This window comes from Crocodylus porosus, unplaced genomic scaffold, assembly GCF_001723895.1.
Source record: "Crocodylus porosus isolate Cpor-Errol unplaced genomic scaffold, CroPor_comp1, whole genome shotgun sequence".
Lineage (NCBI taxonomy): Eukaryota > Metazoa > Chordata > Crocodylia > Crocodylidae > Crocodylus > Crocodylus porosus.
In genome coordinates, this window is record NW_017728912.1 from 5,729,936 (window position 1) to 5,745,143 (window position 15,208).

Genomic DNA, 15,208 nt, shown 5'->3' on the forward strand with positions numbered 1-15,208 from the left:
CAGTATTAAATTAAATTAAGCCTAAAATTAAATATGTATGTGTGTTTGTATTCCTGGGGGATGGGGAAACAAAAAGCTGTTAAGTCCACCTCCTTTTTAATGGAAGATTATCCTTTCTATACGTTTATTATTATTACATCATCTAGTCCAGCGGTTCTCATTTTTTTAAAAAATCAAGGCACCCTTGTTAGGTACCCCCTGGCTGCCTGTCATGCAGCCCTCAATGGCTTGCCAAAACTCAGTAAGTGGCCCTCCCCCTGAAATAATTGCCTGCCCCTGCAGTCTAACCTCAGTTCCTGCTACTTTTTCTATAACATACCAATTATCATGGCACCCTTACATCAGGTACAAAGTGCTTCAAGTAAAACTGGCTTTGTAATTTTCTTCAATCCTACTACTAGCCTTTGAATATTTGTGCCAGATTGCAGTCTTCTTCCTCCTTGTCTTCAAATTTCTGACTGCTCTGTTTCCATCTAAGTAGTCTCCCATCTCCCCATCCCTTACCTACATAAAATAAGGCCATGTTGATTTGTGATTAGGAAGATTGAAGCGATAGCCCTTTAAGAATGACATAAAATAATTAATGAATAATGAAAAGCTAATATTGCTTTTGTATACACTCGATTCAGGTTTACTTCCAATGTGATAAATCTTCTAAATTAATGACCCATTTGCTAAAGAAAATAATGATTGTTCCTCTTTTTACTGTCTGCTGTAGAAACAGGGCTTTTTTCTTAACATCAAAGAAATGTTTCACAGTCTTTGATATGGTTCACAAGAAAAGACACTACAATTATGCATTACTGTATGCTCCAGTGCAATACCATCTCTTGTACTACAATGCAGATTTTTTCCTAAAGTGCTCACATTCTGGATTATCCAGATTCAATATAGTTTTAGTGTTTGGTAAATGGAGGGCCTTTTTTGCAATTTGTTTTGTATAAAGCTGTATTAGCACCTTACACACACAGGAAACATTCCATTAAGAGACTTTTATATTACAGTTTGCATTATATTTTTGTATCCTTTCTAAGGGTATTTGCATAAAAAGAAGATTTTTAAAAGTTTTTCTGCTCTTGTTCATACAGTTCCTAAAGTTCTGTTTATTTTATAATCTCCGCAGCACTGAGTTGTGATCTCACAAACACGGTTAGGATTTTAGAAATAAGTGGCAGATTCAGTAATCTTATATAAAAGGTCTTATTGTTATGTCCATGTCTTTTATAATTTAAAAACTTCTAAAAAAAAAACCTGTTTATTTAAAAGGCAGTGTTTTCAATTAGACATCAGTAGCTGTTTAAGATTTAATGAATATTTAGTTGATATTCATTAATGCAGTACTAAATGTAATATCTTACGTATTTTTAGCTTCTATTCGATAGTATCTTTCTATATGTAAAATATATATTTAGAGTATTATTTAAGATGTTTAGATATCTAAATTGTAAGGATCACTTTTAGCCTCAGAAAAATACCAAATATTTATACTTTTAATACTGATGTCTTTCCAGGATTGGGATAAAATTTATACAGAAAATAGAGAAAATCCATGTTTACATTCCTATGAGGAGATATCTGCTGTCACAAACAGAAAACAAAGTGTTGTCAGTTTCCAAATAATGCTTACTCAAAGTATCTTTTTAGGTAAAAAAGAAAGAAAGAAAGGAGGTGCAAATGAAAGTTTCTATATAAGGCAGGCTGTCTATTTGGCATCTACATTATGGCTTTGTCCAGGACCAGCAGTATGTCTGTGCAGGAAAATGAAGCTTTAATTTAGCTGGCATGGGTAATAAGAGCAGTGAGGATGTGGTGGCATAGGTTAGCAAAAAAATACAAGTCGTCAAGGTATCAAAAATATACTGCAGTGGCTATCTAGTGTTCAGGCCTAGGCCATTAAGGATGAGATCCTATTCTGTCTCTTAGGCCAGAGGTCGACAGCCTGTTGTCAGTGTGGACCAGAGCTTACAACCTGGTTGTCTCTGCACACTAAAGTCTCCGCCCCTTCCCCCCTCCAAGTGGCTGACTGCCAGACCTCCATGGCTGGATCTAGCTTGTAGACCTTAGGTTGCCAACCCCTGTGTTAAGTACTTAAAAACCAGTTAATGCAAAATATGGATGGGTCCTCCTGCTGCTCACTACTTTTTGTGGCATAGTCTTACAGCTAAAATGGAGTCATATTATGAAAACAGTTATGTTAATGATTTTTCCAGTCTAGAGCAAGCTAGAATAGGACTATACTTAAGTGCCTACATCCACATTACTAATAGGTGGAACAGGATCTGTCCCTGAGTCTTCACTGTCATTGTTGTCCATCCTAGCTCAGTCATAGTTGGAATTGGCATTTCTACAACCATACTTTGACTTAGCTGTAAAAATATAATATAAATGTATCACATAAATCAGGGGTTGGCAACCTACAAACCAAGAGCTGGATCCAGCCCACAGAGATTCTTTCTGACTCACTGTGTTAGCAGGGAGTCACTGAGCAGGTGGCTCCAGGGCAACGAGACCCCAAGAAACACCTCCACTGGGTCCCCTGGATGGGGTTGGAATGCCTGTAAATCCACCAGGCCCTGGGACTCACCTGCAGGGTCAGAGGTGGGGTGGGGTGGACAAGAGACCCTCAGGCACCGCCACTGCCCTACTTTATCAGCTCATGCCAGATGCAGATAGGCCAGCATGCAAGGGCTGATGTCACAAAAGTGTGCCCCATGCCAGCAGGAAAAAAAGAGAGTCCTGGGACCATGACAGCAGGAACATGGAGCCCAAGTAGAACATGCCCCAGCAGGTACAAAGTGAGCAGGGATGAGCCTGCTCACCTGAGTAGCGGCTCAGAGGACACAAACCCTGACAAAGAAGAGGGAGCAACACACTGTGCAGGACCCAGAGGGACATTATATGCCCGGGGGAACAATGCAAGCTCCAATTGTGAGTTTGTTCTGGGAAGCCAGGACTTCATATTGACTGTAAAATTAATATGTGTAGGCATATTAGAAGAATTATAAGCCCGCTAGGTTAGTCCTGCTGGACATTGTAGTAAAAGCCCCATGGACTGTGATTAAAGGGGTAGAGATCCTAACCACCAGGGCTGAGAAGACACAGAACTGGTAGCTCTATGTCAGGGCCAGAGAAAGGGAACTGATACCCTCTGGCAGTGTGAGAGTGAAAAAAGGACCTGAATGCTCAGTGCAGAACCCAGGCGTGGACAGCTTGTTTGCCCAGACATAGCAACAGACAGGATAGGCTCAAGTCTGGCCAGTTGAGTGGCTAGCTAATTATACCATGTTTCCACTAGATGGCCGACAGCCTGGCAAGGGTGTAAGATCTGGTTGGCCTAACATGGGGTGTAAGGTGAGGCAGAACCCCAAGGATCAATGACGCAGGGTGCTTAAGTGGGCAAACACTATCAATCAAGGATTCTCCCCTCTTGTGAATAAGATCAAGGCGTGGTGGATAAGACACAGGATGTGCCTTGTTAACACAAGTGAACATAAGCCAAGCTGTACAGCCCTAAGAACCGGTGTTCAATGGACAAAAGTGCCAGATCTCAGCAGCAGAGTTGGGTTGGGCACAACCATCCACACCCACCAAGCACAGGATTGTGAGTGAGAAATCTGTAATAAGCACAGGACTGCAACCTAGGAGAAGACAGACTTGGCAATAAAACTGGGGGCAGAACAGCATCTCCTGCCGTGAAGCAAACACTCCAATGGTTGGCAAATAGGTTTTCACTTTGAGCAACCCTTTATAGACAACCATACTGCCTCAGACAAGAAATTGACCCCACTGATTTTAATAGGGGGTTGACCTAGTGTCTGACCAGATTCAGGCCTCATGTTAACACATTTGTTCCAATGGGTCTTGACCTGGTATCCAAGAAATGTTTTCTAAGTCTGAACCTAGCCTGCAAAGACCAAACTGTGTCAATCCAACCCACCTTTACCACCAAACCCACATGTACCACCAAAAGCTTAGTTAGACAGCCAAAAGGCACTAAGAAGGAAAGAACATATATGAAGTCCTTTAATAAAAGCAGAAATAAAAGGAATCTGACCAAGCTGTAAAGAAATGTGTAGCTCTCACTGACAAGTTAGCATGTATAGGCCATATTGTTAATGTGGTTTTAGTAAGTCTGGAAAAGACACAGAACTGCTGGCTTAAAGTTTTTTCAAATTACCCTTGCCAGAAATGTTGGCCTGCACTACGCAGAAGGTCAGACTAAATTAACATAATTGTCCCTGCTGGCCTTCAAATCTATGAAAAATTTATGTCAGGATATGTCCTGAATTTGGGGACGAGGGAAGGAATTAAAGTAAATTGAAAACTGACTTGGCAGATAACTAGTGACCATGCATAATATTTTAGAAAAGCCTAATGAAGTCCTTTTTGCTATCTTACATCACCAGACAGCTGGGAAAATAGCACTTCCCTCCTAAACATGGTTCTAGCAGGACTAGGGCTAGAGCAATAATGACAAGAAAGACTGTAAATGTCATTTGAAACATATAATAAATTGTCCAATAAGTGGCCTTTAATGGAGGAAAAGAAGACTGGAGACATACACAAGTAGACAAAATAATTTGTCCAGTAAAATCCTAATTCTGAAAAATTTGGTTGCATTTGTATTGAGCAACACCCTGTTCTGCCAGTAATCACACTTAAATCAATGGATGATTGCATAGTAAAAATACTACACCACGTAAGTAAAGGCAGCCGCAGCTGATTAAACTACTTCCTTTGAAACTAAATTTCTACATAAAGTTACAAAGAACCATATAACTACCAATATGGCTAAGTACAGGGTTTCCTTCAAACACAAGTAAATTAAAAATGTTTTAACATTACTCTCACAATTGAATTTGGAAATTAGGAATTTAATAAATGGAAAAATGTCAGTTATACACTTAGCAGTCTACTAAATAGAGTATGGGAAAGTTGTTTTCACTTTCTTAATAGAAGATTGAATTTGTGTCTCAACATTACATTAAAGTCAGTTTGTCTTCAAGAGTCAACCTGTAACGTGTTCCAGCAAATAAGCTGAGTAACAGCATACATTTTAAAAACTCTCTTCAGTTATTAATAGTCATCCAGTACAGATTCACCAAGAGGATGACATAGCTTCTGTTTGTTGAAATACACTTCATTTTATTCTTAACATTATCCTAACCTACATGTAACTTCCTCAGGTATCTTTGTTTCTGTTTCTGCCACTGAAACATTCACTTTTTCATGGTAATAGTGTCCATCTCATGTTTAATTATGCACATTTCTCCATAGCCTCAGGTTGTCCACTTATAACTATCTTCCTTGTGAAAGTTGGCCATTTTGAGTTTTATTTAGCAGTTCACCATATTTGTGTACTTGGACATATCGTACAGTATGTTAAATGAGTGTTTCAGAGCGTTTGAGCTGAAGGAGACTTCCTCTGTTTCTAAAACATTATTACTGGCTGTGCTTCTGTAATGTTTGGCATCGATAGCTGCTTTTTTAAGACATTCATTAAAAAAAAATTAACAGGATGAGAGACAGCTGCAGGTACTGGCAGTCTGCAAAATGCATAATTACTAAGAGTAACTGAAGCATATTATAGTATAATTCAACTGAAAAAACATCTGTCATATGCTATATTTGTCATATGAGAGTTTTGTAGAAAGTACTTACTACAGCTGGCAGATTTATCACCCATCTGCCAAAATACTAACAGCTCACCTTTGGTTCCTACTTATTTAACAAAGACAATATGGAGTAGACATTTATTTGATCAACTTTGTTTTAAAAAAAAATCTCTCGGTCTTATTGAAGTCTAAAAAAAAAAATTAAAACAGTCCTCATGGATCAATTATTGATGCCAAGAACTGTTTTGTCTTCCTTGTGGATTATAAGACAAAATTGTTTCCTCTTAAACATACAGCCAATGTAATATAAATATAACTTCATAGTATAAAGTTGAAAATGATTGCATCCATGCTGGTCTATCCTACTGAGAATGTCAATTCATCACCTGCTTACTTAAGCAAAAAAGGCATAAATACATTTTAAATACCAAATATAGTACTGAAAAATATTCTTTGTTTGGCCCCTTAAATGATATTAAAGAGAAGTTCTCCTTCAGGTGACTGTGCTCACTGTTGGTGTTCATGTGCTTCTGGTAGTCGAGTTTTGCCTTGGCTGTATCTGTTGAGTGCTGTATATACCTGCCCCTCCTTTTGCCCTATGCCAAGGGGATAAAGAACAGTTCACACTTCCTAATCATCAGTTTCTCTCAACTACCTTGAGCTTACAGCTTATGAATTTGTTTGTAGATACCTGCCAACCTTTTTTTCCCCGCAAGTGTTACGGGGGGAGAAGAGGGGTGGGGGGAGAGGCATTGCCGCCTTCTGCAGGGCCAGATAACATGGCCCTGCGCACCAGATTTGGCTGACACAGGACCGGATCAGGCAGTGTGTAGGTCAGATTGGAGGTGGACAGGTCCATATTGTTCAGCAAGTGCCCTAAAGTGGTGGCACAGGTCCAGCCACTGTGAGGATGTGTATATGGATGACACATTTTGAACTACGGTAACTTCTCTTTCCACAATTTAATAACTTCCTTACTTTCAAAAATGTTTAATAACATATAATTTAATGTTACTTATATTTGAATACATAAACAACCTTTATACTGTCAGAAAATTTTCTGAACTCCACTGCTAGTGAAGTATATCAAAACACTGTTGTCTGGCAATGACTAGTTAGCTCATAGAACCAATATATAAATAAACCAAATCAATGATTTGCAGATGGTTGAATCACTATTCACATTCTGTAATCAGCATTCAAGAATTAGCTGATCACTTGAGGCCCTATCTTGAAAATACTTATACTTAGGTTTATTTACATCATTGACTTCTTAAGGACAACTTATTATAGTGAAGTTAATGAGGATAAGGTTTTGCAGCATCTAACCAGGCCTTTAATAATCTTAATCTGCATAGTTCAATAAAGAAAAAAAATCACTCGTATTAAAAAAAAAACACTTATGCAAGAGGGCAGAGGGATAATTTTAACATATGTTTAAATCTATAATGCTACATCAGCATGTATAATAGTGGTCAGTTTTAAATTGATAGGTAGTAGCATGGTATTCTTATAGTTCTGGTTGAGTTGGTCATTGAAGAACTACAAGAACAGCATGCTGCTTTAGAGATGTAAGAGGAGAATAATCTGACAAAGTAAATGCATTCCTGCTTCATTTCTTAAAACTACTGTCATCGAGCTTTAATGTACAATTATACGTGGAACTGTAACAAAGTTAAATTAGGGGAAGAAGCAAGGCAGCTGCGATAATAAAAGGGTATGGATCAGTTTTCATTTCTTATTTTTTAAAAACTAGGTTTTAAGTATTTGAAGAAGCTTTAAAAATTCAAGTTTTAAAAGGGAAGGAAAGTATAAGTTGTGAGTGAATATTTTATTTTGGATGTGTTGGTCCCACAAAGGAGAGAGGATGGCTAATTTAAACTTTATTTCCGTTCCAGTACCCAACAATATTATTTTCACTTAGAATTAAGATCTCCAAGCTAATAATAGGACAAAATTGTTAACATGATGGAGACTTGCAAACCCTTTATCTGGCAGTGGCTTTCACATTCTAAGAATAGAAGCTGAAGCTTTCAAGTACATCTGGGCTGTACATCTGGTCCATCTAAGGTAATGAGAGACTCTTAATAGAATTTAATGGAGTTTCGTTCTGGCTTTATGACAGTTTTATGAAATGAAGCAAGAATGCTTTTACTTTGTAATATGCATTCTCTTACATTTCTACGGATGAATGAAGTGCCCTCTTCTAATAAATTCAATTACGGTATCATCATAACCACATTGGAAAGGTAGCTAGTTTGCTGATCTAGCCCTTGTTGACCAGATTTGTAAATTAGGATTCACAGAATGTGCGTGGAAAAGATGAGCTGGATCTGTTCACTTGTTTGTCTACACCTGTGCATGCATATTTTTTTAAAGTTAGCTCCCTACCTATAAACTGAACTCCTTACAGTCATTTTCTAGAGTCTGTATTAAGTGTACAAATTATTTAGTGTTTTATTTTAAAGTTGTGTTTTTTCTTGGATATTTTTTCTTTGAGCTAATGGAATTTTTAACACTACATTTTACAGTCATTCTTAGCAGATGGACTTGAATGTCAGTGGAGTTGCATCTGCCTACACTCAGGTTATTTAGACCAGAACTTTTAAAGGTTCCAAGTTTGGTATTAAGTGTCCTCTCCTTTTCCCACAATGGTAATATGAATGAAGATGGAAACATTTTAGTGTTTTTATTTGGCATTTTTTAAATATTACAAAATACTCAAAGGAAATAAGAGAAAAAAATAAGCTACAGGTAAGGGTTTCTCCAATTGATAAATTTATGTTTTAAGTTATCTCATTCAACTGCAGTGTTTTTGCTTCTCCTCTCCCTCAGATCAAGCTGTTGTCAACTTCCTTTCCTCTGTCCTGTTTTTTTTCCTTCATATACAATTGATGCAAATTCCTCTATGCTAAAGTATTAACTTTGCTTGTGAAGTTCTAGTTATACCTTGCTACAATACTTTCCTAAGTGTTGTACTGACAAGGCTGTGCGTAGATTTTTAAAGATTAGAATGAGTGTATATGTTTTATGTACTTCAGATTTTGCAGAGAACTAGTACCCTGAATTTGTAGTTCCCCAACATTAATGTTAGCTTAGTTGACCTAACTAAACTAATGACTTCAGTTTATTTACTTGAAAGTTTAAAATTTGCACACACGGCTTGTATTTGTAGTCAATATAATTGATTCAGTATTTGTAAAACATTGCTATTGCAGACTTATGGCAGTACCAAAGGTTATTTGCCTTCAAAACAAATATGCCTTATACCTCTACTATTACACATTTAAGTCTATATCATTTGGAAGGGAGAGTCAGAATGCATTTGGTGCGAGTGTGTTGTCAACAACATTATAATTAAAAATGGACCATAAACCCTAGCAAACTTCAGAAAAGTACCTATTAAGTATTATTCAGATAGCAGATGCATTACTTTACATTAATCAGCTTCTTTCTTCTCATTGATAGAAGTGAGCTACGTCAACAAAAACTTCACACTCAAGAGCTGCTTTCTCAGCTGGAAATAGCAACTGAAAAGGTAGTAGAGGTAAGAAAATGGCTCTCATGGGAACTACTTTCAGCTATAACCTGATGCGCATGCAGTAGACTCTTACCAGAACCCTATCCAGATGAGTTATATTGTTACTTTATAAATGCCTGTGACGATACTTAGAATTTTTTACTAGTATAGTTCTAAGATTGAAAAGTTTACCATCTTACTTTTGCTGAGATTTAATGGACAGATGCCAGGAATAGAAGTTAATGCAACTCCCAAATGATGAAACTTAAGGAAGGACAGTGTAAATTGTCAGTGATTCAGAAAAAGTCACAAGACAAGGATTTTTGTGGATATCTATCTGTGTGTGCTTTTGAAAGGTGACCTGTTACATTTTTATTTTTATTCTGTACCATCTCCCCATACTACCTAACAGTGGTGGAATTTACAATATATATGCATAGATAAAGGACTCTCTCTTACATTATGCATTAAAATTTTAAAGGCAAGTTTGTTTGGGATGCATTATTAAGTAATTAATGGTCACTTGTGAAAATAGCTGTGCTTCTGTCAAACTGCCTAGTAAATCTGGGATAGTACCTAATGTTCTCTGAAATTAGTCTTTTAACATCATGCTTTATTCCTTAGCACTATTTAAGACAAGGTGGAGGGGACAGATTTCTAAAACTGCTGGTAGAGAAAAATACGACCAAGGAGTTTTGGTTGCTCTGGATTTTGTGGCTTTTTGGGGGGGCAGATTTATTTTTGGTTTTGCACACTACTTTTTGGTGTGGAAAATAAAGGGAAAAACCTGCATTAAGAGGAGTCATCTTTGAAATATTTGTTGCCTACTCTCCTCTGCTTTGCATCTAGTTATTATGTTTGCATCTCAGGGGGTGTTGTACCCTGGAAAGAAATGCAGGGGAGGGGGCAGTACTGAGTGTCAGAGAGCCAGGGCACAGGTTCGCCACACATGGGCTCTTGCTGCCGCCATATTGAAGGCTCTACATTAGCACCCATGACTGGTGTCCCCACACTTGCCCGCCTCTAGTTATACTATCACATATAACAGTTATTGCCAGTAAAATATGCCAACTTTTTATAAGATGTCTCAACTGTAAATGTGACATTAATATAACTGGCTTTGAAATCTACTGTGTGTAAAAGAACTGTAAAATAAAAAAATGTGAGAGACTTTGCATTTTTTTGTTTAAGCTGAAAATTCTTGACAATCTATCACAACAATCTCTCTTTCCTTATTGTAGATGTTAAATAGTTCCAATATTTAGCATTGGTTAAGCTTTTTTAGCTCAAAGCTTTCACACTGCAATATGCATCAATCTGTTAACAGAATCTTACATTTGTAATAAGGTTTTTTATTTATACAGAATGAAAAATTAATGATAGAACATCAAGAAAAAGTCAACAGGCTTCAAAGACGGCTAAGCCAAGCAGAGCAGAGGGCAGCCACTGCGTCTCAACAGGTACCTAATTCTAAGTAGACAACATCCTGATTACAGTCACATATCAATGTCTTTGAATATCCCAAGAAAAAAATGTTGTCTTGGAATCTCCTCAGTTTATAGGTATTAGTTTGTTTGACATAATAAATTAGCTAATAAGCAATGAGACATTCTGATATTACAAACTGTCATTTCAAACTAGTATATATTCAATCAAATGCTGGACTTTCTTCAAACAGTCAAGAGTTGGTGGAATGCATTCTTTTCAAACATGATTCAATGCTTTTTATGTGATCTGAGCTTGGAGATAAATTTAATGGCATCTCTGGATTCATATTTTTTCATTATACTAATGAGGGGATATGGATTTTGTTTGACATGCAAAGAATGATAGAAAATAAACAAAGGAAAAGAAGGTTCTATCTTTTTACTTCTGTGTAAAATAAAATCTAGGTCAAAATGTGGGACTAAAATATAAAGTTTAAACAGCCATCATCGCTAATTACACAAAACAGTTGATTTCATGCCCCACAATTTGATCAAGAGAGCTGCATTCATCAGAAATGGTGTCTTTGTGAAACTGCAAATGCTTTGCTACCTCCTACAGCCTGGCTTCTATAAACTCTTGATCCAATTCATGATGTAAAACACATTTTATCTTTTCAGTTCAGTCACAATGCAACTGTAATATCAACATACCTGATACATTCTGGCCTCATCTACACAAGACCCTGACTGCGCAGTTATTACTGCACTGTCATTTACTACTAAATGACTGTGTAGTAATCGGAGGTACTGCATAGTAGCATCCCCGAATGGCTTCTTGGTTATGCTGACTGCAGAGGAGCTTCGTACTGCAGCACAGGAGCTTGTTACCATATCGTGCAGTAGTAACAAGGTACTGTACAGTCAAGTGTCTCGTGTAGATCACCTTTCAGCAGATGGTATCAAACATTCTCAAAGGCCTTGTGTGTGCATACAAACCAAACCTGCCCAACACAGAACCTCCACATTCCACTCTTAAAACTTGGCTTCCTTCAAGCCTCTCAGAAAAATCCATTCCTCATTTTGCATTAAAACAGTCTGTTTGCTGTTCACCTCTGCTCATCATCCCTGCCAGAAAATGGATGCTTTAGGTGTTCACTAGGGGAAACCTCACTGCCACCAACATGTTCCAAAAGAACCAATGTTACTTACCTCCATGGAAGGTCTGTTCTTCTCTATATTCTCTATTATACACTGGAATTGGTTGCTGAATCCAATGCTAGATCTGGGAGAGAGCATCACTCCAGCCTGATGCTCCTAGTCTGATACAGACTATCTTGAAGATGATACAATTTGCCAATCACCTATAGTGGGCTGCACTATATACAAAGAAGAAAGAATGGTTACTTGGTCTTAGAGATAATTAGCTGGTCCATCACCACATGCTGAACCTTCAGACTGTGAAGTAACTGATGGAGCACCAAAGCTATTCTGCCATTTCTGCCTTCCCAATGATGTATAGAACTCAGCTATAATGAACACAACTATTCAGAAGAGTCCAAACTTGCCCCCAAAGTATGCAGCCACTTTTGTGGGAGGTTGGGGAGGCACAGTGACTATGACAGCCCAAAGAACACTGTTCTGGAAGGGCAAATGGTCATTCTTTGTATTTGTTTAAGCTTTACAGGGTGCATCTACACGTGGCCCTGCAGCACCCTTGTTAACTGCGCCATCATTTAGTACCTTTTGGAAGTACTAAATGATGATGCAGTAACAGCCCATACTGCACTGTCAGCTGTGCATGGTTATTTTTAGTTGCTACGTTGCCTTAGTATTGCACTATACTGAGCAAGCATGTTGCTACAATGACATAGGTGTGGTGTCATGATGTTTGCCCATCAATGTAGCGTCATTTGTAGATGCGCCCACCGTGAATGTGGAAGGAAGACGCTTAGAAACTAAGGACATATTTGCATCCTGCACACAAATGTTACAGATACTTACTTTTTTCTACCTACTGTAGAGTTACCATAGATTATTTCTGATTAGTTTACTAAGTAGTGGTGGCCCAGATATTTATGTGCCCACTGTTGGCAGATAAATATGCATCACTTGTTTACCTCGCTATTGCCCCTTCACTGGTAATGGCATTTCAGTGGTTCAGTGTTTGTGCAAAGTAATGTATGTAGCAAGTTGAGATGAAAGATGCTCTAGGAAAGAAAAAGGAAATAATTTATTAAATAATCAATGATCTTCAGGAGTTTTACAGCCATGACTAAAATAGGACTATACCACTAGACAAAGATAACTCATAAAACAGGATTTTGCAGGATTTTATACAGATTGTTTTAAAATATATATGTATTCTGGATGTTTAATGCATTTTGTTTTAGTTCAGTGCAACCTCTGTTTTTCAAGATTCAATCAATCTTAACTCCTTTCTGTCAAAAAAAAGATCACAACCATATGGCATCTATTGAACAGAGTAAAAAATTCTTGAGTTATCCAAAATCTCAGTTATCTCTGCCTATTCCGTCGCATGTTGCTTATTGAAACTGTACTGCCATACGTTTCCTATAATGATTTTGATGGAAAAGGGAAACTGACTGTTTGTTTTTAATTACAGCTCAGGATGATTGCTATGCAGAAGAAAAAGTCTGCCTCTGTGATGGATCTGGAAAACATTTAAAAATATGCATTATTCATTTACAGCATTTAAGAGTTGGGAAAACCATCAGAGAAGCACAGTACTGGATCACTGAAGTCTATAGTGCATCATGGGGCTTGTGGAATTTGCACGAACATTTTCCTTTCTGTTTGGACAAGGAAGAATGAAGCTGAATTGTAACTTCCTCACAGTAAATACATACAAGAGAATGGAATATAACAAATAAGCACCAATGTAACAGAACAATTTCAGAAGTTAATCACCTTCATTAATGTATAAAACAAAACAAATTTAATATAGGGTAGTGTTTCCCAACCAGCGTGCCATGGCACAAAAGCATGCTGTCAGAAATGAACAGGGGTGTCACAGAATTTTGCCGTGGCAATGAGCTACAATAGGTATGAGGATGGGGAATGCCTTAACAGGTGTGCCACTGGAATTTTTTTTTTTTAATGCAAACATGCCTTGAGCTGGAAAAGGCTGGGAAACACTGCTGTAGGGCTTTTGGGGTTTATTTCATTTCTCAAAAGCAAGTGCTGCAATCATGACCAAGTATTAAAGAAATGCCTACTGGAAAGTCTAAAAACACCTTTATTCTTTACATAGTTGTATTGAATTTTATATGACACCTTTTCTTAAAGTAATAAACTGAATTTTCTGACCAGTTCTTGTGCATGAGAAGGAATGTACAGCACCTTCTCTGAATTAAATTGGGAAATTACCTCCTTAATTTTCAGTTAGTAGGCGCTTATGGATGATAGTTTTGCACATCTGTCTTACCTCTATTTTTTGAAGTATTCAGTATCTTCAGGTGACTACTTCTGTGCTCTCCATGGAAAATAATAAAACATGGATGATCACTGATGATGATGATTTTCCCCTTAGTACCCAAAGTTCTTACAAACACAAGTCCTCCCCCATTGTTTTTTAGTGCTTTATAGTTGCTCCTTCCCTTTTTTTACCCAGCTTCTTTTCCTTGCTGGAATATGTCTGGTAACCAGAGGCAACTGCTCCTATTTGCACAGTGTTGGTAAAGCCAGACAGAAGAATCTACAGCTTTTATGCACTAACTTGCCATTTTCTGAGCATTGTACTTCTGTAGAATAAGAGTTCAAGAACTCTCCTGAAGGTGCAGTTTATCCTTATTTGAGACTGGCAAATTTCATAACATTAGTCTAAAATGTAATTTTTAAGCAAAAATAGAAATAACTATTTTTTCTGTGAACATATATTCTTTGAGCATATATCTGACAGATATTGGAAGGTTCTCATCTTTGGCTAAAGTAACTTATTTTCTTACGTATTTATTGGAAGATGTTCCTAGCCATGATTATACTCTTTTTTCCCTGTTTTATGTCAATTATAGTGTTAACTTCAACTTTCATTATTTTTAGATTAATAATTAAGCCATGCTTAATCCCACAGGTCTGTGGCAGTGTTTGTAGCTGCTTGCACCTTTGGGACAGGACCTGATACCTTTGGGACAGGGACAGGCGTCTACACGAGTTGTCTATACAACTCGTGTAGACGCCTGTCCCTGTCCCAAAGGTATCAGGTTGACTAATTAGCTGCACAGTAAATGTCTCAGTCTCTACATATGTGCCCCTATTAGGTTACTAATTTACTCCACAGCAGGATAGTACTTCTAAATATTGTACTTGTAAATACAAGTACTATCCTGCTGCAGAGTAAAAAATACTCTGTATCAGTGCACGTGTAGATGCTGGAGGGGCTGGTTGGGGCATGGGAGTGCTTCGGTGCCTGCCAGCTAACCCTGTGCTGAAGCACCCTCATACCCCAGTCAACTCCTCTGCAGCACATTTATCCCCTGCCAGCTGAGGCTGCTCCAACCCAGCTCATCACGCTGTATTCCTGGGCACACGTTCAAACCAACAAATTCCAGAGTTTCTTGCTCTGAAGTCTATTGCTCCCAGGCACATGTTCAAATGGTGCACCCAGAAACAATAAACTCTGGAGTTTG

General features: G+C 37.8%; 1 protein-coding gene across 1 annotated transcript in view; it reads left to right on the forward strand.

Moving 5' to 3' along the window:
• The window catches only part of SCLT1 (sodium channel and clathrin linker 1), an 83,464-nt gene extending 69,988 nt beyond the window's left edge, over positions 1-13,476 (forward strand). The window contains exons 18-20 of the mRNA XM_019533980.1: positions 9,084-9,162; positions 10,500-10,595; positions 13,186-13,476. Coding sequence (XP_019389525.1) covers positions 9,084-9,162; positions 10,500-10,595; positions 13,186-13,248 — 238 coding nt within the window. The 3' untranslated portion in view covers positions 13,249-13,476. The remainder of the gene's footprint in view (positions 1-9,083; positions 9,163-10,499; positions 10,596-13,185) is intronic.
• Positions 13,477-15,208: the final 1,732 nt, after the last annotated feature.